We start from the raw sequence: 21,240 nt of genomic DNA on the forward strand, positions 1-21,240 counted from the left end.
GTGACCCTCCACGATCTTGTCTCTGATGGCCTTGGAATGCTCCTTTGTCTTTCCCATGTTGACCATGTATGAGTGCTGTTCACAAGTTTGGGGAGGGTCTTAATTAGTCAGAAAAGGCTGGAAAAAGAGATAATTATTCCAAACATGTGAAGCTCATTGTTCTTTGTGCCTGAAATACTTCTTAATACTTTAGGGCAGGGGTGGGGAACCTCTGGCCCGCGGGCCGTATGCGGCCCGCGACGACTTTTTCTGCGGCCCCCGGGCTGATTCCCGGGAACCGTAGTGCTGGGGCGGCAGCCGCATCTTACTGGCTGCTGGCCCTTTAAAACCCCACACAGCGCGTTCAATGCTGAACGCTGCATTTCCTATACCTGAAAGACTACGTTCCCACGCTGGCACTGCCTACGTGAGGACGTACTTTGTAGGTGGGGTCGGCGTGAGGGGCGCTAAAATCAAAAGGACAGGATTGACTGCCAATCATCCCCCAGATCTTACTGTGCCGGCAGCACTTTGTGCCCAGCGGCGGTGGTTCCCTGTGCCCAGCGGTTGCGGCGGCGGCTCCCTGTGCCCGGTAGTTGCGGCGGCAACTCCCTGTGCCTGGCGGTTGCGGCGGAAGCTCCCTGTGACCGGCGGTGGCTCCCTGTGCCCGGCGGCTCCATGCTTGGCGGCTATCTGTGCCCGGCGGCTGCTCCTCTCTGTGCCCGGTGGCTCCCTGAGCCCGGCGGTTGCGGCGGCTCCCTGTGCCCGGCGGCTCCGTGCCCGGCGGCTACCTGTGCAAGGCGGCTGCTCCTCTCTGTGCCCGGCGGCTCCCTGTGCCCAGCGGTTGCGGCGGCGGCTCCCTGTGCCCAGCGGCGAAGGCGGCTGCTCCTCTCTGTGCCCGGCGGCGGCTGCTCCTCTCTGTGCCTGGCGGCAGAGCCCTCCGTGCCCGCAACCACCTCCAGCGCTCTGTGATCCCAGCCTCCCCCAGTTCTCTAACTACCTCCAAGCTCATCCGAGTCTGCCTGTGCCCCCAGCGCTCTGTACCTCCAGTGCTCTGTGCCCCTCTTTCTCTTCAGTGTTCTGTGCCTCCCCAGTGTTCTGTGCCCCCCCAGTCTCCCCAGTGATCTGTGCCCCCCAGTGTTCTGTGCCTCCCTCCAGTCTCCCCAGTGATCTGTGCCCCCCCAGTTTTCTATGCCCCCCCAGTCTCCCCAGTGATCTGTGCCCCCCCGTGTTCTGTACCTCCCCCAGTCTCCCCAGTGATCTGTGAACCCCAGTCTCCCCAGTGATCTGTGCCCCCCAGTCTCCCCAGTGTTCTGTGCCCCCCAGTGATCTGTGCCCCCCAATGTGTTCTGTGCCTCCCCCCAGTCTCCCCAGTGATCTGTGCCCCCCCAGTGTTCTGTGCCCCCCAGTCTCCCTAGTGATCTATGCACCCCTAGTGATCTGTGCCCCCCTAGTCTCCCCAGTGATCTGTGCCCCCCTAGTCTCCCCAGTGATCTGTGCCCCCCCAGTCTCCCCAGTGATCTCTTTGCCCCGAGCCTCTCCCAGTTCTGTCTGTGCCTTCAGCCTCTCCCATTCTTCTCTGTGCCATCTGTGTCCCCAGCGTCCCCCTGATTTGTCTGTGCCTCCAGCCTCTCCCATCATTCTCTGTTCCCCCAGGGCTCTCTGTGTCCCTCCGGCATCCCCCAGGGCTGTTTGCCCCCGGCTATTTATATAACTCCAGCAATGTTTGTGCCCCCCAGCTATGTCTGTGTAACCCAGTGATGTGTATATACCCCCAGTGAAGTCTGTGCCGCCCAGTGATGTATGTACCCCCAGTGACGTCTATGCCCTGCTGCTTCCCTAGGGATGTATATTCCTCCCAGCCCTCCCCAGCAATGTTTATGCCCCCCCCAGCTATGTTTGTGCTCCCCATCAATGATGTATGTATCCCCCAGTGATGTATGTAACCCCAATGATGTCTATGCCCCCAGCCTCCCTAGTGATCTATATTCGTCCCAACCCTCCCCTGTGATGTATATACAGCAGTCCCAGCCAAATTAATCCTGGAAAAGCAGTTGTGAAAAGCAAAAAGATCAATATCGCCTAATATTACAGCTGCACCAAAGAGTACAAGCTCCAGCCGCCACAGTGAGTTAATTGTTTGACCAAATATATTAGGGTAATTTTCAAGTTGATAATTTTGTGCGGCCCCCGAAGGTTGGTAAAAATTTCCAAATGGCCCCCGGCAGAAAAAAGGTTCCCCACCCCTGCTTTAGGGGAACCAAACAGAATTCTGGTGGTTTGAGGGGTTGAATAATAAATGACCCTCTGAATAAACTTTTCACAATTTAAAAAAAAAATAAAAAAAGAAATAACATTCTTTTTTGCTGCAGTGCATTTCATACTTCCAGGCTGATCTACAGTTCAAATGTCACAATGCCAAGTTAATTCCGAATGTGTAAACCTGCTAAATCTGCAGGGGGTTGAATACTACTTGTAGGCACTGTATATTCTGACTTCCGGACAATCAGAAGATATGGGCACAAGATAGCACTGCAGGAGTAGAGCAGTGCTGGTAAGAGGTGAAGAGACGCCAAAGGTGAATATATGACAAGGGCAGTATACATTTAAAGTGCCACTCTTGAGATAAAAAAAAAAAAATTAAAAAAACAAATGCCAGATTGGTGCTTTAATGGGTTAAAATTATAAGTGATATTTGTACAGACCGTAATTCTGATATGAAGACATCAGCTGCATTCACTGTAAACTGAAAAATGATGATAATTATGGCCAAAACAATCCTTACATGTTTCCTCAGCCGCAGAACAATCACAGATGCCTTAAATTTTATTTTTTTTTAATCGACAGGTCAAAAAAATGACCAGATTTTATGGACTATCCAGTAATTTCTGCATGGTTGGCAACCCTGGTCCTTACTCTAGTCGTATATAGATATTATGGGTTATGTTGAACAGTGTCAGGAGCCTACATAGTGGTACTTTCAGAAAAAAGAAATTCCCTGGAGCATGGAGGTATTATCCGATATATATTACATTAAACTACAACAATACTGGAAACCTATTATTCCGCAGCATTTTTTGCATGTATTATGGCGGATATAGTGAAGCTACATTTACACACTGGAACATGTTGGACCAGTGAATTGGTAACATATTTAGGCATGAGTATGCAATCTTTTATTCAATCTTAGCAGTCATTGTTCAGTTTTCAGCCATGACTCCATAAGTTACAGAAAAATGTGTTGGCTTTTGCGAAATAGTAACAAAATCTCTATATTTACCCATAATTTTGCTGTAGTCACTTCAATAAACGACAACACAACCACGAGATTTTCAAATTCCCTAAAGTGTGGTTTTACTAAGATCATCTCAGCCTTCATCTCCATCTAGTGGTGATAGTGTGATTTCAAACACCAAAATTAATTATCACATAATTGTAGCACAATTTTAATTTGACAGCAGATAGAAGAAAAGGAATTTAAGGTAACTGGGACTTTATGGTTGAGGAACACTGAGTTTGTATATTCTCTCCTTGCTTGCATGGATTTCAGCCAAGCACCCCAATGGCCTTTTCATTCTTCTTCTGCAAAGGTATGCCTGCCCATAGATTTTCTTCACTGTCAGAGAGTTCCAGGTGAACCAAAATATTGAAGAGGCGTGCGTCTTATCAATAATTCTTTTGTGCCAATGAAAAGTTAGCTAAAGATCAATAATAGAGATATGGCCTACAAATTGTGGCAATTCAAAAACTAAAGACGTCTTACAAATAAGGGTTCATTCAGATAAGAATATAATCGGTTCATGTGCTGTCCGTATACAAGACTGATAGAATATGGATAGCACAGGGACAAATGGACCAATGCAAGTCAATGTCATAGTTCACACAAATGTTTTTACACACGGATCCATGGGCTACATGTAAGGTCTGCAACACACTTCCGTGCCGCCGGTACGTGTTTTGGACGTTTTTACACGTACCGGCAGCACGAGCACACATGCACCAATGTTACCTTATGGTAACAGGCACACACACGTAAAGCCACACGGAACGTGTGTCCGTGTGAATTGTACGTATGTGCGTTTTTTCACACGGCTGACATGTCCGCGTTTCTCTGGCATCACGCAGACACGGACCCGCTAAAGTCAATGGGTCTGTGCCTGCACGTACGTGACACGTAGTGTAGTATGTACGTGTGCTATCCGTACCGTCCTTATAACGTGTATTGCGTAGCATGACTAGGGGTTGGATTCACATCCTTTGCTCACTTGTTGGTTTTTAAAATCTAGCATATGGCGCCGTAAACCAAATCTCCTTGAAATCAACCAGAGTAGATACATGGTACACTCATTTGAAAGAGACATCTTTGTGTCTGTCTATCGAGCTATTTTAACCCTTTTAAATGAGTTTAAACAAAGGTTACCAATTAGTAGTGATTATGGCAGCTGATAGTCCAATTAGACACACCAGAATCTCATGATTAGGCATTTTCAACGTCATTTTCCATCAGAAACGGATCAAGACAAACGGACTGAACACGGACATGACATATACGTATCTCACGCATGCACGGACATTCAACATGCACGCACGGCGAGCATACGCCATCACACGGATGTCACACGTACCGGCGAAACGGACATCAAAAATGGAACACGGACTCGAGAAACGGAACGCGAGACACGCACGTGTTTTTTGCGGAAGTGTGTTGCAGGCCTAAAAAATTGAAGCATACACTATTTTCATATTCTGGATAAGATTCATTCAGGGTTCATATGACCGTGTGAAACAAATTGTCTTTTTTCCATGAAAGAAAAAAAACAACTTTTCATCTATATTGTGATCCGTATCCTATCCATGTCTGCTTTTTTCATAATTGCTGTTTATTTTTTATCCTCCACCAAAATTTTTTTTAACTTCTCTATTGTTACGAGTGTGTCATGGCCTTATGTCATCTCAGTGGGGATCAGTGATCAGAAGGTCACAGCGTATTGTTGATTGCAGATACGCTTTAGTTCCTGATTGTTGTATACACTCAGTTGGAGCATATTTAATTCCATCTGGTGCTGAAAGGGTTAAGGTTCATTTGTGTCCTGCAATAATCTAACAGCTAGTTGTAACTTCAGCTGCAGCCACTCCCTTCTGCTATAAATATCCACTCCTCACTCCTCCCCATGCGGGCTATAGTTCATTTCTATGCTGTCCACTTTGAAGGAGCCCTCAGGAGAAGCTGCGGTGTTGCTTCTGTTGCAGCTGAGAAGTTCCAGCTGGAGAAGCTTTGGAGTGTTATTTGTTGTGTCTTTCCCCACCTGTTTGTCTTACCTTCCTCATGTTGTCTTATTGCAGTGGCTAGACTAGCGTCTCGCTGTCATTCACTAGTCAGGGTAAGTTCAAGACCAGCGAAGGCCTAAGAGCGTGATGGCACACAGGGGGAAATACCCATCTAGGCATGTTAGGGAGTGCAGGGAGCAACCTCAGGCTAATGTTAGGAGGTGGCCTCGCTCCCCTCCTCTTAGCGCCAGGGCCGTCCATTGTATTGCTACCCTGTTGTTCTCTCTGTGTTGCGCCACTCTCCAGGAATCCTCTCTTACCTGGCCTGACACCTACAGTGACATAGTGACATCTATACATTATAAAATACAACACATCCCTTAAAAAATAAAATCCATATGGTTATGCTGACAGAAAAATTAAAAAGTTCATGGTTGCCCCTCTCCATCGCTCCAATATAAAATTTACATGACAGATAACAATGTTCTTTTGGTTGCTCATTCTGGAAGTTGTTGCCATTAGAGGAAGGTAATGAAAAATATATTTTAGTGTTTTATGATAGTATTTGCGATCTTTATACAAGGTAACTTATGTAAATCGAGCTATTCACAGCATTACAGGTGAAAGTACACTTTAATCAATAGATCTTGGAATAATAGTTCCACAATTGGATGTTATATAAAATGTTCATGTAAATCAGCACATTAGGTGTCGTGTTATCACACCATGTCCATGTATGGTCAGACACAGCCATTACACAGTACAGAGCAGGGACACATATATAAGATTATCTCCGCACAGGAACATTTTATATATCATCCAATTGTGGAAATTATTATTATTTTAAGATCTATTGCTTAAAATAATCTGTTTGTGGGGAAAACTCCTTTAAGTGAATTTCCCTGATAGTGATTCAGGAGACCTACATTGTAAGGTCTTGAAAAGAAGGCGGGATTCTATTAAAATTCTACAGGAAATCTTTTCTCCTCTGACATGAAATATTGTCAGCCTCGGAGTATAAAAGAAAGTGGAGTGATTCTAAAGTCCTCAGACAGATAGACGGGGACTCTAGATTAAGATCAAGATATCTGACCTTATACAGCCAGAAAATGAACTGCAAAATCCTATCCTCACCTGGATTTGTTATCCTGCTTCAGGTCTCCTCCGCACTGCTGATTATCTGCTGTGGTAAGAGACATGTTCTTGCCTATAGTAGTATTAGTTTCATGGATTGTCCTTTGTCTTTGTACTTAAACCCTTATGTGAATAGACAGAATAAGTGTTAAGGATGACGATGTAGACATTTTACTATATATAAATACATTGAATGTCCAGAAAAATAGTGGTGTTGGTAAATGACTTTGCACAGTGCTATGTGTTTAATTTTACAGGCTGCATAAATAGTATGATCTGTAGGATATCTGTACAGAGGTATGGGTAATCTTCATAACATGCAGTTTCTTGAACTTTATATAACATTATAGTCTTTGTTTTATAACTAATTACTTCTGTCTTATCAAATGAATAAGCACATTGACCTCTTCATGCTCTGCACCCTGTAGTACATGGATCATTAAAGGGGTATTCCCATCTCCAAGATCCTATCCCAATATGTAGTAGGTATAATTATAGTTATATTAGCAAATGCCTCCAATTAGAAATGTAGTATAGTTCTTCTGATTCACTATGTTGCTTGCTTCATGTGCAGGGCATTGCAGGACCTTGGGTATCCATGGTTATGACCATCAGCAACTAACTGTGACTATATGAGTGGTTGTCAATAAATTCTAATCACCGCACACTCAGAAGTAGTTTGCAAAAAGTGTTCAAAGTTTATTAACAAATGTGGTACAGGGCAGTAGGGGGTGTCGGGAAATGAGCGACTAAAACGTTTCGACCCTGCATGGGTCTTGTTCATGTTGTCGCTTGCAATTGGAGAAGGTTCACATAACGCACCAGCATTTTGGAATGGCAGGGTTTTATATAATTACTTAGCCTTTAAGATGAATATGGTTGATCTGACGTCCCAGAGCCTTGTAATGGCACGTTACTGCCTTAAAGATCTGCAATCCCACGCCTGAATCCTGGTAGCTGTGTTTTTGTGGTAGTGTCACTACCCATGCAGGGTCGAAACGTTGTTTTAGTCGCTCATTTCCTGACACCACTTACTGCCTGTACAACATTTGTTAATAAACTTTGAACACTTTTTGCAAACTACTTCTGAGTGTGCGGTGATTAGAATTTATTCACTATTTGGGATTCTCATCTCCTCTATCAGCACCTCTATCCTGACTGAGTGCATGCCATACAGAATCTTTATATGCATAGTTGTAACCATGGATACCTAAGGTCCTGCAATGCCCTGCACATGAGGTAAATAACAGTGAATCAGAAGAACTATACTAAACTTCTAATTGGAGGTATTTGCTAATATTATTATACTTAGTACATAATGGATACCCCTTTCATTTAAGCCGCCATGCATTTTACTGAGCCCTTGCCATTCACAGTTTGTGCTGGCAGTAATATGCAACTGGACGCCAGCTGCAAGAGCCAGGATCTGAGCAAGCTCTGACTCCGATAATTAAACTACTTTAGATGCTACAGTTTTTTGAAATGAGAAATACTAAACATCATATTCTTCATTACCAGGTATACATGAGGCTGCTGAACTGCGTTGTCAATGTATTAAAAGTGCTAATCTGTCAAAACCTATAAAAAAGTCGCAAGTTAGGAATATGGAGCTATTCAACAGTGGTCCTCATTGCTCCAAAGTGGAGGTCATGTGAGTAATATTATACCAGTTAATCATTTCGTATGCCGTCATTTGTTTGGATGTTGCTATATAAAGTCCGCTCCTGGAAGTAGTTGAAGTCAGCCATGTGTTTTAATGATCTATTTCATTAATACATGAGCCATGACTGTAAAAGTGGAAGCCCCTGATACTTATAGAAATGGTCAGTGCAGAGAGTATCGCAACAGATGTCCTAAAGGGGATGCTGACCGATGGAAAAGGCCTCTAAAATACTCTCGCTGTACAATATTGCAAGTACAAGTCATGTTTTCTTTCTCATCTAATAGAACCAGATTGGACCAACATCATGGAACTATTTCAGTAGTAATATGAACAGCACTCCCAATCCTTTTATGAGAAAGTCCCAAATGTCCACCATATATGAATATAAAAAAATATCAACATAATGAAGCCACACTCAAAATTATATTTCAAAACAGTGTATTCAAATCCAAGATACAACGTTTCTCTGACTGGAGTAAGGCTACATTCCCACTATAAGGTTCAGTTGAGTCTTTGAATTTCAGTACCTACTGTCAAATATGGTGGAGGTTCAGAGATGTTTTGGGATTGTTTTACTGCCTCTTGCACTGGGTGCCTTGACTGTGTGCACATATTCAATCAGCTATATGAATGCTGTCTAGCCTGTTTTTTGTCATACCTGAAGAAGAGAGCGGACCGTTCTTGAAACGCATTGCTTCTCAATAAAGTCATTTTATATTAGTTGGGACAGCACCTCTCCATTGCCAAATTTTCTTCTGCCTTTTTGACTGTGTGCAAGGCATCATGAAATCTGAAGATTATCAAAGGATTTTAGATTACAATGTAATGCCCAGTGTCAGAAAGCTGGGTTTGCATCTTAGGTCAAGAAGCCCCCAGAAATGGGTGCAAACAAAGCACTGGAGAGTTCTGAAGTGACCAGCAATGAGTCCAGATCTAAATTCCATTGAACATCTGAGGAGAGATCATAAAATTTTCTGCTGGGAGAAGGTGCCTTCAAATATGAGAGACCTGGAGCAGTTTGCAATAGAAGAGTGGACCAAAGTTTCATCTGAAAGGTATAAGAAGCTTGTTGATGGTTATAGGAAATGATTGATTGCAGTTGGGTATTCCACAGGATGTGCAACTAAATATTAAGTTCAAGATACCAACAATTTTGTCTGGATCATTTTTGGAGTTTTGTTGTGAAATTATTTCCAATTTTCCTTTTTTTCCTGTTTTTATTTGTGTTGTTCCAATACACAGAAAGGAAATAAAACAAGTAATTGCAATAATATTTTGGAAGAAATACTTCATTTTCTGGAATAATTTCAAGGGTGCCAACACTTTTGGCCATGACTGTGTCTGTTCATCTCCCTCTCATCTTCTGAAGGGACACAGCTATAAATCACCAGTCTGGCAGCTTTTACAGCAGGTCTCCTAATCACAGCTCTCCGGTCTCTCAGTCCTCTGTGCTTGTTCAAATGCCTTGTTGTCTCTATGTGTGAATACAGGATTAACAATGCGAACAGGGTAGACTCAGAACAAACAGTGCTAGTTGAATGTGCTACAGCAGAACTTGTGCTAAGCTTTATCTACTAAAGGCCCCTTTACACACTGCAACATCGCTAACGATATCGCTGTAATGTCACCGGTTTTGTGACGTAATAGCGACCTCCCCAGCGACATTGCAGTGTGTGACACGCATCAGCGACCTGGCCCCCACTGTGAGGTTGCTGATCTCTACAAAGCTTTCAAGACCATTTTTTGGTTCATTGTTTCCCGCTGCGCAGCATGCATCGGTGTGTTTGACACCGTTACAACGACTTCGTTAGCGACTTCCCTTTCAAATAGCTGCTTTGACACGTCCCCAACGACCAGCTAGGTCGTTCTGCAGGTCCGTATCGCTGCTGCGTCGTTGGCCAGGTTTGCCTGTTTGACAGCTCACCAGAGACTTTCCAGCGATCCCGGCCAGGTCGGGATCGCTGGTGGGATCGCTAGAAAGTCTCAGTGTGTAAAGGGGCCTTAAGGCTACTTTCACACTTCAATCGTTTCAAATCCACCAGGTCTGTCATTGCGACTGAGCAATGGATCCGTCATTTTTTAGCTGTCAACGGACGCAACAGATGAGTTATTTCACAGGATTCCGTTCACTGTGAAAAAACTGATCCATCGCGTCCGTTAAATCCGTTGTGCATGCATTTTATGATGGATCCGTCGTGATCCGTTTGTGTTTGGGACCGCCCAATGGGAGTGCCAGAGATGCTGGGCATGCTCAGTAGAACATGACGGAATCCAGCACTGGATTCTGTCGTGTGACAGATTACGGTAGAATCCTGCACCATAGACAACCATTATACCTCTTGACGGATTGCGACAGAATCCTGAGCATTGTGTTTTTTTGATGCTCAAAAAAACGTTATAGTGTCAGTTCCTTCCTCCTGATGGTCAGTGATTCCACGACTGATCCGTCGCGCGGCAGATGCAACGCAAGGCCATCAGTCGCAATCCGTCATTAATAGAAGTCTATGGGGAAAAAAATGAATCCTGCAAAATATTTTGCAAGATACCGTATTTTCTCAAGGCAATGGATTGTGACTTATGGAAAAAGACTGAAGTGTGAAAGTAGACTAATTCTACAATTCTATTCACCAGAGCTGTCATTCAAGGATAAGTGACCGCCCTCCTTAAAAACCAGAGAGGACACTGTAATGAGACTGCATAATTGTACTGCTCAAGAGACAACTTGAGAACACCCATATAATGAATTAAGAATCTCTGACTCCAACACAGCCTCTTAACAAGACTGACATAAACCACAGTGGGCTACCGGTCTTAATGGAATATTTATTTAAATGGTTTTTTAGGACAAAATAAATTAATTTGGCATAAAAAATAAATATATTTTACAATGGAGAAATAATATTACAAAAATGTATCTTTATAAGTATATTTTCTTTGTCTTTTACAGTGTTACATTTAAAAATGGGCACAAAACCTGCTTAAATCCAGAAGTCAAGTGGGTGAAGCGCATGATCAGAAAAAACTTGAGAAAAAAGGTATTATTTTTAAATTCCCTCAACATAGTCAGTCTATTAAACTCATATTAAATGCAGGAATACATACATATCCCCATAATCTCTGATCACTCAGGAAAAAGACTACAGATTTCGTGGCATGTTATATCTGTGATAAGGCTCTCATGTTAATTTTCTTATTTATATTTTAGGACTGATCTTGAGATTGATCTCGAATATAATAATTCATATTACATGGACTATACATCACAAAACTAGGTAGTAATGTAGGAATTGATATTGGGGACACTATAACTGTCCCCCTTATGTTGGCACTGAACATTTCTTACTTTACATTAAAAAAAATAACAATTTCCATAAGGATTACATATAGTGTGCCCCTTTAATTAAAGGTGCATAAAGCATAGTCAAAGTCAATAAAAACCAGAGAAACACGAGTATATTGCTTGCAAAAATGATTTTATTGATAACAGTGGCAATTAAAAAACCCCCAAGGGGTTAAGGAGAAGTGAAGAAAGAAAGTGAAAGAAAGGACCAGGAAAAATGGTTACAAGCCAATCAGGGGTATATATATGTCCGGCCAATACAGGGACAGTAAATACAATAAATTGCACAGAGCCCAGGTAAAAAGTTAAAAAGGACGGACACAAGTTAAATAAATAACATATATAAGGTGCCTGTGTATAAAGGAATGTAAACAGAGACTGTATGTGCATGCCAGGGCTAAAGTGCTACTAGTATAACCGGCGCCTCCAAATAAAGGTGCACAATTCAGTAATCATAAAGGTCTCACAAGGCACAGGCAACCATCAGAGTATATCAGCAAACCATAGATCCTGGGACCAAGAGAAAACACCTACGTACGTTTCACAAGAGTGAGGTAACCACCAGCTTCATCAGGGAAAGAAAGAATAGTCAGGCTTTCTCCACTACTAGGACAACCCCATCTCATTCCGCAAGTGCTCCCCCATAGAAATCAGAAAGTCTATCCTTACCTCCAGTGCCAGCTTGGTTCCAGCGATGTCCCAACTCATGTTCCCAGGGCCCACATTACATTGTTATGATACGCGTGCCCCACAACCCATCAGCGCCAGCTTCTGTCTCCCCGCTTTTGTACGGTTAAGTAGTTGATAGGAAGTGAGTGGCAGCCATAACACTCACTTCCTATTAATTACTTTAACGTCCAATTTTGGGGAAAAGGAAGCCTGCACTGATGGGTTGTGAGTCTTGCATGTCATAACAATGTAATGTGGGCCCCGAGAACGCAAGTTCTGACATCACTTGGACCAAGCTGGCACTTGAGGTAAGGATAGACTTTTTTATTTCTATGGGGTGAACATTGGGAATGAGAAAGGGTTGTGCTGGTAGTGGACAACCCAATTAATCCATGATTCCAAGCCAGTGCCATACTTTTATAATTGTTGAATTTCCTACTCATACCGCATTGGCAAAATTTACCCTTTCTTAAAAAATCATCCGTCATAGAGCAGGTAGAGTAGATCTACATATGGCAGGGGCTCACAGAGACAACCGTATTTCCGGTCCGAGTGCTATCCATCAAAAAATCAGATCGCACTCAGACCAATGTTATTCAATGAGGCAGTGCACATGTTCGATATTTTTGCACGATTTGCCTCTGAGACTCGGATAAGACACACTCGGATAAGACACACTGATTCAAGTCTATGGGTCTGTTAAAAGTTGGATGCAACAGTATAGAATCCAATTTTAAGGTATACATTGTACTTCTGTAACATAGGAAACTGTAAACTGTCCTGTAAATGGTTAATAGACACTGCTGTGGAAAAAAAACAGCTTACACACAAATGACAAATAAGAAAAAAATCGTCTCACTTTTCTGGATGCAATGGTGAATAATTTTTTATACATTGGTGTGAACTTACCCTGTATACCAGCTATCTTAAATAGCTCATCCTGCTGTTATTAAGCATTTAATGTCACTGTCAGTATCTCAAGCGGTTGCCTGTTATCACATGCTCTGGCTCCCATCAGATCCACAAGATGCGTTTGTAGAAATGCAATAGGTTACCATGGAATCTGGAGGTCTGCTGAAGGTCCATCTCAATGCCATTTTGGTACTCCTATGAAGCTCAGCCACAGGCAGAGCTCCATTGTAGACCATGATGTTTCCTATAGTACATAGAATAGGTGATTGAAGGTTCAAATCCCCTGAGGAGACCAAAAATGGATTAAAAAAAGGGCTAAAAAATTTAAAAAATATGAATATTCAAAATTATCCCTTCCCCCCTGTAAAAATAGGAACATCAACTTCGGAACTGGAGGAAAACAAGTTTAGCGCCGCACTTGAAGACCACCAAGAAGGTGGTCTTCAAGCGCGGCGCTAAACCTGTTTTCCTCCAGTTCCGAAGTTGATGTTCCACTTGTACAACAGGGCTGCTGCTGGACCGCTTAGGCACTCGCTTATGCCACTAAAGGAGTTGTGACTGGCACAACCCGATCAGGTGAGTGCACCACTTCTTTATACTTTTTACCCAGTAAATCGGGTAAGACCCTATTGCGCCTTTTCTCTCCCAATTTAGTTTCCCCTGTAAAAATAAAAAGAATAAACATATCATGGGTATAATAAGTCTATACACCCCTGATAAAATGCCAGGGTTTTGTCAGGTAAGAATAATCCTACCAAGAAGTAAAATTTAAACACTTTTTCTAATTGTTCATAGATGTCCATACATGTTTCATGATTTGGAGATGCCTTTTTCAAATTAATACAATTTGATTTAAAAAAAAACAACAAAAAACTAAGGGGAAAATGTTTCTTCTTGCGGAGACTGACAAACCAATCTGGGCCATTCCTAAACATTCATATACTTCTGGTGAAGCCATTCTTTTGTTGATTTGGAGGTACGCTTAGGGTTGTTATGAGGCTGAAAAGTAAAATTTTTCTTCATCTTCAGCTTTTTAGCAGATGCTTAAATGTGACTACTTTTTGGAAATGTTTAGAATTGCCTCAACCTTCACTAAAGCCCCAGTTTCAGTTGCTGAAAAACAGTCCCAAAGCATATTTTTGCCTGAACCATGTGTCACTGTGGGTAGTGTTCTTTGGTAATATGCAGTGTTGGCTTTGGACCACACATCCCTTTCATCATAAAGTTAAAACTTGGCATCATTAGACCATACATGCTTCTGGAAAACTTGATGTACGCTTTGGCAAAACATAGCTGGACTAGATAATCCCAGCACATCTGCTGATCTGATCAGCAGACATGTGGGGCTAACAGGCACAGGTGGATCGGAGATACACCCTGCGCCTGTTAACTTCTTAAGTCGCAATGTCAAATATTGACAGCACGATTTAAAGGGCCAAGGCGGGGATTGCGCCTTTACCTCTCCGACATCGGCGTCCCCGTGACACATTCAAAGGGTGCTAATCTGTTGTCATGGTAGTGTGAGGTCAGCCGATGACCCCTGACTTTGCCATGACTCACTTCCTGTTAGAGCTGACAGAGCGCCAGCACTCACAGGAAATAAGTATTTCTGCTGGTCAGAACAATGCTGCTCTGATTAGTAGAAATGCACAGGCGATCGGACATTGCAGTGATAAAGTCCCCTAGGTAGACTAGTAAAATAAATAAAAAATGTATAAAAAGTTTTAAAAAAATATGAAAAATAAAATGTTCAAATCACCCCATTGAAAATAATAGTTAAAAAAAATAAAAATACACATTTGGTATTGCCATGGTGTACATGGTGTGGCAAGAAAAAAAATTCCAAACGCCAAAATTACGTTTTTTGGTCTCTGCAACATTTTTTTAAAAAGCAATAACAGGTAATCAAAACAGCGCAGCTACGTTAAAAAAAAAGCGCCACACTGAGCCCCAAATCCCAAAAAATGAGAATACTACAGTTCTCAAAAAATGGTGTCAAAAGCGCTACTCTTTTTTTTTTTTTGGACACATTTCTGAATTTTTTCTCACCCCTTAGATAAAATAAAAGTATACATATTTGGTATCTACGAACTCTTACTGACCTGCGGCATCATACAGATGCATTAGTTTTACCGTACAGTGAATGTGGTAAATAAAAGACGCCAAAACAATCGTGCAAGTGTAATTTTTTGCAATTTCACCGCACTTGTAATTTTTTCTCCTGTTGTCCAGTACACTATATGGTAAAATGAATGGTTTCATTCAAAAGTACAACTTGTTCCACAAAAAATAAGCCCTCATAGGGCAATATTATTGGAAAAATAAAAAAGTTATGGCTCTCGGAAGAGGGGGAGGAAAAAATGAAAATGAAAAACGGAAAGTCACCTGGGGGTGAAGGCGTTAATGTTGCCGTAACTACTCTTGGAGACTTCCCAGACCAATTTTTACTGGTCTTTTATTTAAGTTTTGAGGGATGTTCAGTTCGCAGTAATTTCACTGTGTTGCCAAATTTAAGCCACTTTTTGATTATCCTCTTCACAGTGTACTATGGTATATCTAATGCCTTGGAGGGTTTTTTTTTGTACCCTTCTCATGACTAATAATTTTCAACAATGAGATCCCTTTGCTATGTAGTAGCTGTTTACAGACCATGGCTGTAAAATGCAACTATTCAAATGTCAGGAACATCTAAACTTTCAATAAGAATCATTTAAAATGATGCCAGCTGTGTACTAACTACTATTTAACATGAGTAAAATGAGATTTGTGAATCCTGAATACAACCACATCCTCAATTATAGACTGTTCACACTAATACAATCACATTACTTTAGCACTTTATGTTTATTGTCTCCCTCAAAATGATTTCAGTATGTTTCTCAATGGATTATAGATGACATTAAAGATGGAAAAAAGTTATGAAATGATGGTTCTTAGTATGATTTTTTAACATGACAGAAACCAAGCATTTTAAAGGGGTATCTAGACTTTTTATATCCACTGTATTTGGATCACTGCGTCCATAAAAGTTTGGTTTATCAAAATCGAAAATTAATTAACCCATATGTCAAACACTATCAACAAAAAATGACAGAAAAATATGAATGTTACTGGTCTTGAAAATGGAACCAGAAAAAAACTACAAAACCATTCAGAAATGAATACATATAAAAACTAATTAAATATCCAATATAATGTTATTAAGTACATAATAATACATTTAATAACATAACAAAGCAGAACAAAAGTTCATAAGAAAAGTATCAGATAATGTGACCACATACATGGCTAGTATAAGGTTTGTATACAGTAAAGTTTATCCATTTAGAACATGATATCATATGACACCTCAAAGTAAAGGATATATAAAAGTTGGTAAGTGCAAGATGAAATATAAGAGAATTGATCCACAAAAACTCCTATTAAAGGGCATCTGTTAGTAGGATCAACCCTCCTAAGCCATATGGACATGTAGGTCATAAAAAGTTCAGTAAAATTATACCTTGAGATCTGTGAACCAATATTCTATTTCTAAAAAATCAATGTTTTTCTTAGTATGTAATTGAAGTGTTAAGATCTATGGGCTGAACATAGATCTCTCTAAGAATCTGCTTTTAAGGCTTATTTTAAATGAACAGGAGTATTACTAGATTGAGACATGTAGATCAGGAGAGCAGACTGTCAGTCATTACATGTCTCACACTGGCAAAAGCCTTGATGAAATGGGGTCTATGTAATTATATAAAACTGTCCTTTTCACTTGGTTATTTCATGCAAGCTCCTTATAAAATGTGTTGGAATTTTTTTTTTACACTTTATCATTCCGTATTTCTAATCCACGTTAAAAAATGTCCTCTTCTTCAATCTAAAAATGAAGTCATCGATGTACGTAGTCACAGATCAACCCTGTATATGGGTTTTATTTTTCTGTAGGAAATCTTAATATGAGTGACATGCTTTAGTTCAGCAAGACATCAGGTTCATATTTATGGAACACTAATGCTTAAAGGAGCCAACCACTTAGTAAAAAATAGATTTGTTCCTGTGTGTGTGTGTGTGTGTGTGTGTGTGCAATAGTCTGAGTGAAAGTGTCATTTCAATATCAAAGTCAGCCCCTTTTTCTGTCATGGCTGACACATAGACAGAGGAGGGAACTAGCTTAGGTGTTGAAATGAATAGTCATCCCTAAAACCAGAGTGATAGCTGAAGATCGTGGCTCCCTTGAAATAAAGATATAAGTGCTATAAAAATTATTGAAAGTTAATATTTTTGAAAATTGAAGACATCTTTACGTATTTAAAATGGAAATATGTTTATGTTTCTATCTACAATCCATGCAAATATGTCCATACTGCATAAGTAATGACACCTTTCTTGTCATCGCCTTAACAGGGCATCAAGAACAAAGTAAAGCGACAACGAAAGAACTAACACAAGCAACCTCACTGACATCAGAGTTCAGATGCAATGCATGTATCAGTCTTTGAATCATGAACAGAGTACGACAATATGAGACTTTTTTTCAATTCTCCTATTTCATAGGGGAAAACAGCTGTTGAAAGATCTAAAATCTTAACTCTGATGCTAGTTGTGAAGTATACAATGGCTTTAGCTTATAGCTTGTTCTGCCATATTGACTTATTGTAGCAGCTTATATTACTTTGTTAGATATTCTTTGAGGTTCCTCAGAGAATGTCTAGTGAAAAATGACACAAGGTTTTACCATATGGGTAACCGAACTGTACTCGTAGTCCTTTACAATTAACTCAGACATGTAGCTGTGGCTATATAGCCACGTGGTGTCCTCTTTTTGAAGTTTTGCACCACTGGTCTACCAATTTCCAGGCACTGCTAAGATATTCTGGGTTAATCAATTGAGTCCTATGGAGCTGATTCTTCAAAACAATTTCTTTAGAATTCTGTCATAAATTTTTTTGAACAGTCACCAAATTTTTGTGTAACTCAGACTTGACTACTTTTTATTTACTTTTACCCTTTTCATACTAGTCTATAATAGCTCTGCCAAAATGCGTGTAGTTGGGGCACGGCAGGGGCATGATGCCACAGCTCATCCTATTTATGTTGAGCTATGGCATTCCTTATGCCAGAAATCTTACTCAAGATAATGACTGGAGAAAGATATCTGATGTGGCGCATTACACTCATCAGACGCTAGTGATTCATTAAGTGACTCCAACATGCTTCTCATCAAGACTGGTGGAAAAATTGCCGGTCTTGATAAATCAAAGCCCAAGTTTCTCCTACCTATTAAACTGTAAAAAGCAGACAACTCTTGGATGACACGATGCTAATTTTTATTTTTTTATTATTGCAGTTTTCATGAATTGGGGCCTAAACTTTTTTAAAGATTTTACATTTATAGTTTGTGTTCAAGATGTGATATTTTACATTTTACATTTTTTTTTTACCTATTTTTAAAATCAAAGAGCATTTTTATTTTTTACATAGTTTTCTAAAATACATTTCAAAGAATATTTCTTAAAATAATATAATTGTTATATTTTAGTTGTGCACAAAATGAGTAAGGAATAGGGTCATATTTTAAGTTAAAGGGCGAATAGCAGCAAACACTGATCTTCAATCAAATCATGGACATATGTGTAAGTCCAGCTATAAATTGTGTTGGCAAGCTCAGATCCCACCACTCTCATCTTTGCATTCATATTTTTATGATAATACAACTCCGATTCATCAGAGCTTTTACGCTAGAATAGTGAAAAAGGCTTTGAAAAGTCACATCATTTTGGCGGAACTTGAAGCCGGGCTAAAATTTTGTGACTTTTGGTGTTCTACTCCATTTTTGCCCAGGTCTGACAAGGTGGGTGTACGAGGGCATTGCAACCATCGCTGGTCAAATTCAGGATTTGTGACAAGCAGGGCCGGATTTAGGTCTTTGTAGGCTCTAGGCACACCAACTGAAATACAAAATGTATGGAAAGTTTCTATACTCCATTGGAAACAGTAATTACAAATTCATTTATGGCCTACAATTCTCCGTTTTTAACAAACAAGCACAGTATTAGTTCATATTGCTGACAGTGAAGGACAAAAACCAGCATTTTTTTACGAACTCAATGCTTTACTAACACATTTGAACAGATTTGACATTGTTTCAATGACCATCATTTCGGAAGATATCTTAAAGAACATCAACTTGGTAAGCAATGCAGTTCAAGAGCCTGGAATAGAGTTATGTACAATCGCTAACTTACATGACGGACTTTTACAATACTTGGCTAATATTGAAAGTGAAGAAACATTCAATGAGTATGAAAAGGCTGCAAAAGAGCTTTTTCCAAATGCAGAGAATAAACAAAGCTTAGACAGAAAATGCAAAAAAAATCTTGTTTGAAGGAGAAACAGAAAAGGAAATAACTGCAAGAGACACTTTTCGAGTGCAAGCATTTTATACTATCGTTGACTAAGCTCAAGCACAGTAAGAATTATTTACGCTCACCCATGGGTTAAGACCATCTATCATCTTTGGTTCTTCTGTGCATTGAAAGTGAATTGACAAAAAGTATGGAATTTATAGACATCATTAATGACTTTAGTGAAAAGAGAAGCCATAAGAAACTGCCTTGATTAGTTCTGTATTAATATCAATATGTTGTCAAATATTGTATGATTCTAGTTTATTGGACGTTCCATATAAATGTATTAGCTCACATTATTTTTTTTTTTACCTCTGGATATTTCTTTTCTACAGTTTTTAGGCCCTAAAAAATTCGTAGGCCCTAGGCACAGTACCTATTGTGCCTACTGGGAAATCCAGCACTGGTTACGAGGTGCACACAGAGATGTATGTCACTCGTCTGGCACCTCTCCATGAATCAGATCAGAAGTGTCTTACTCCAGCATGACTTCTCATTAAGACCGATAGGAACAACATTGATCTTAATGAATCGGCCCTTTATGTTTTTTTGACTGCCTTTAACTGCTCCACTATTGGACACTACTAATCCCTTCAGGCCCTGATAGATCGGCAAAATTGTTTTCAGTGTAAATATGAATTTTGTAAATAAGTGATTCTGATAACCCAACAGGGAGAAAGAAAAGATAATGGTGCCACCCATTCCCATATCCTACATCTACCAACTTTAATTACTGAATAAATACCATTGCAATGAATGAAAAATAAAAAATGCAAAAATAAAATGGCTTTTTATACAACTATACTGTATGTTAATCATTGCCTTTAGTTTTTTTCACACTGACATTTTCCGGATGCCCCGTGTCTCTAGTGTTTATGAACCACAATAATATCTTCCCATTTGGGTGATACATAATGATGCAGGCTAAACATAAACATTAAGCAAGGAGAAGCTAGACAGGGAATTGGCCATTTTTTCTATTTTAGGCTTTGACCATTTTTCAGTTATCCAGAAATACTACATAGTGACCTGGTTTTATGATAGGTTTAATGACCCAAACTGGCAGCATGAGTTCAAAGAAATAAGCCCAAGGTCAAGCCAGGACATTTTGCCAAAACACAAGTGCAAAAAGATGCCCATAATACCTCCAAGTGAAACTGGATGGGATATCATTATCCTGCTGTCATTTTTTTCTATTGAAATATTTGTACCCATCTATGTGGTCGTCTATATTAGATGTTCTTAGTGCACTGGCATATTTCATTGTATTATACAGTTATCTTTGTATGCAGGAATAATATAAAGCAAAATGAGAAACAAATAAATGATTTTGGAAGAAAGGAAGAAGTCCCATGGTGTGGTTTTTTTCAGGTAAATATACTTGTCCTGTGATCTTATTTGTAAAAGTATATTTATTTGATCTTGTTTCCGATTTTGGTGAGTAGGGTAAGCCATCATTGAATGGGGGCACCGATCACAGTAGGGTGTTATACTCTGTTGGGAAGTAGGGGTCAGTTAGGTATAAGAGTTAGGAAATTTTCCCCCTTTTCCTCCTTTCCTAATTCCCCTCTTATACATCCCTTACCGCTCCTTTGCGATCCTCCTCCTTCTGTCCTTAAAGTTATTTTCCTTGTTTGATGATGTCACTGTCCACTGTCAATGTACTGTGCTATTTGTCCCAAGAAAATCCTCTGAGGGTAGAGCGTAAGAGAAATTAAAAGGTTGATTCAGGGTTATAAATTGGAAACCGTACTACCATATACCCCCATTCTTTCTGTAGTTTTTCCTGTCAATGGATTATCTGCCAGAAATACCTTTTGAAGCAACCTTTTGGGTCCAATGCTGTTTGGTCCTAGTTGTAAAGTCGCAATATTTTGCAC

At 40.3% G+C, this 21,240-nt stretch overlaps 1 protein-coding gene across 2 annotated transcripts; it reads left to right on the plus strand.

Annotated features, from left to right (window-relative positions):
* Window positions 1–6,263: 6,263 nt before the first annotated feature.
* LOC142312579 (interleukin-8-like) lies at window positions 6,264–20,733 on the plus strand. 2 transcript variants are annotated; one of them, XM_075351580.1, is made up of 4 exons: window positions 6,264–6,435; window positions 7,900–8,032; window positions 10,992–11,079; window positions 20,653–20,733. In XM_075351580.1, the coding sequence occupies exons 1-4, from the start codon at window positions 6,357–6,359 to the stop codon at window positions 20,656–20,658; spliced, it is 306 nt and encodes a 101-aa protein (XP_075207695.1). In that variant the 5' UTR covers window positions 6,264–6,356; the 3' UTR covers window positions 20,659–20,733. The 2 variants fall into 2 exon arrangements, with proteins under 2 accessions (XP_075207695.1, XP_075207685.1); XM_075351570.1 differs by having other exon boundaries at window positions 17,358–20,677.
* The last annotated feature ends 507 nt before the right edge of the window (window positions 20,734–21,240 follow it).

The sequence above is a fragment of the Anomaloglossus baeobatrachus genome, chromosome 1 (genome assembly GCF_048569485.1).
Source record: "Anomaloglossus baeobatrachus isolate aAnoBae1 chromosome 1, aAnoBae1.hap1, whole genome shotgun sequence".
NCBI lineage: Eukaryota > Metazoa > Chordata > Amphibia > Anura > Aromobatidae > Anomaloglossus > Anomaloglossus baeobatrachus.

Bases quoted from the DNA above. Each gene is read 5' to 3' on its own strand.
- LOC142312579 (XM_075351570.1), top strand. From the start codon at position 6,357: ATGAACTGCAAAATCCTATCCTCACCTGGATTTGTTATCCTGCTTCAG. The intron at 6,436-7,899 runs GTAAGAGACATG...CTTCATTACCAG, and splicing joins ACTGCTGATTATCTGCTGTG to GTATACATGAGGCTGCTGAA. The intron at 11,080-17,357 runs GTATTATTTTTA...TCGCCTTAACAG, and splicing joins GAAAAAACTTGAGAAAAAAG to GGCATCAAGAACAAAGTAAA.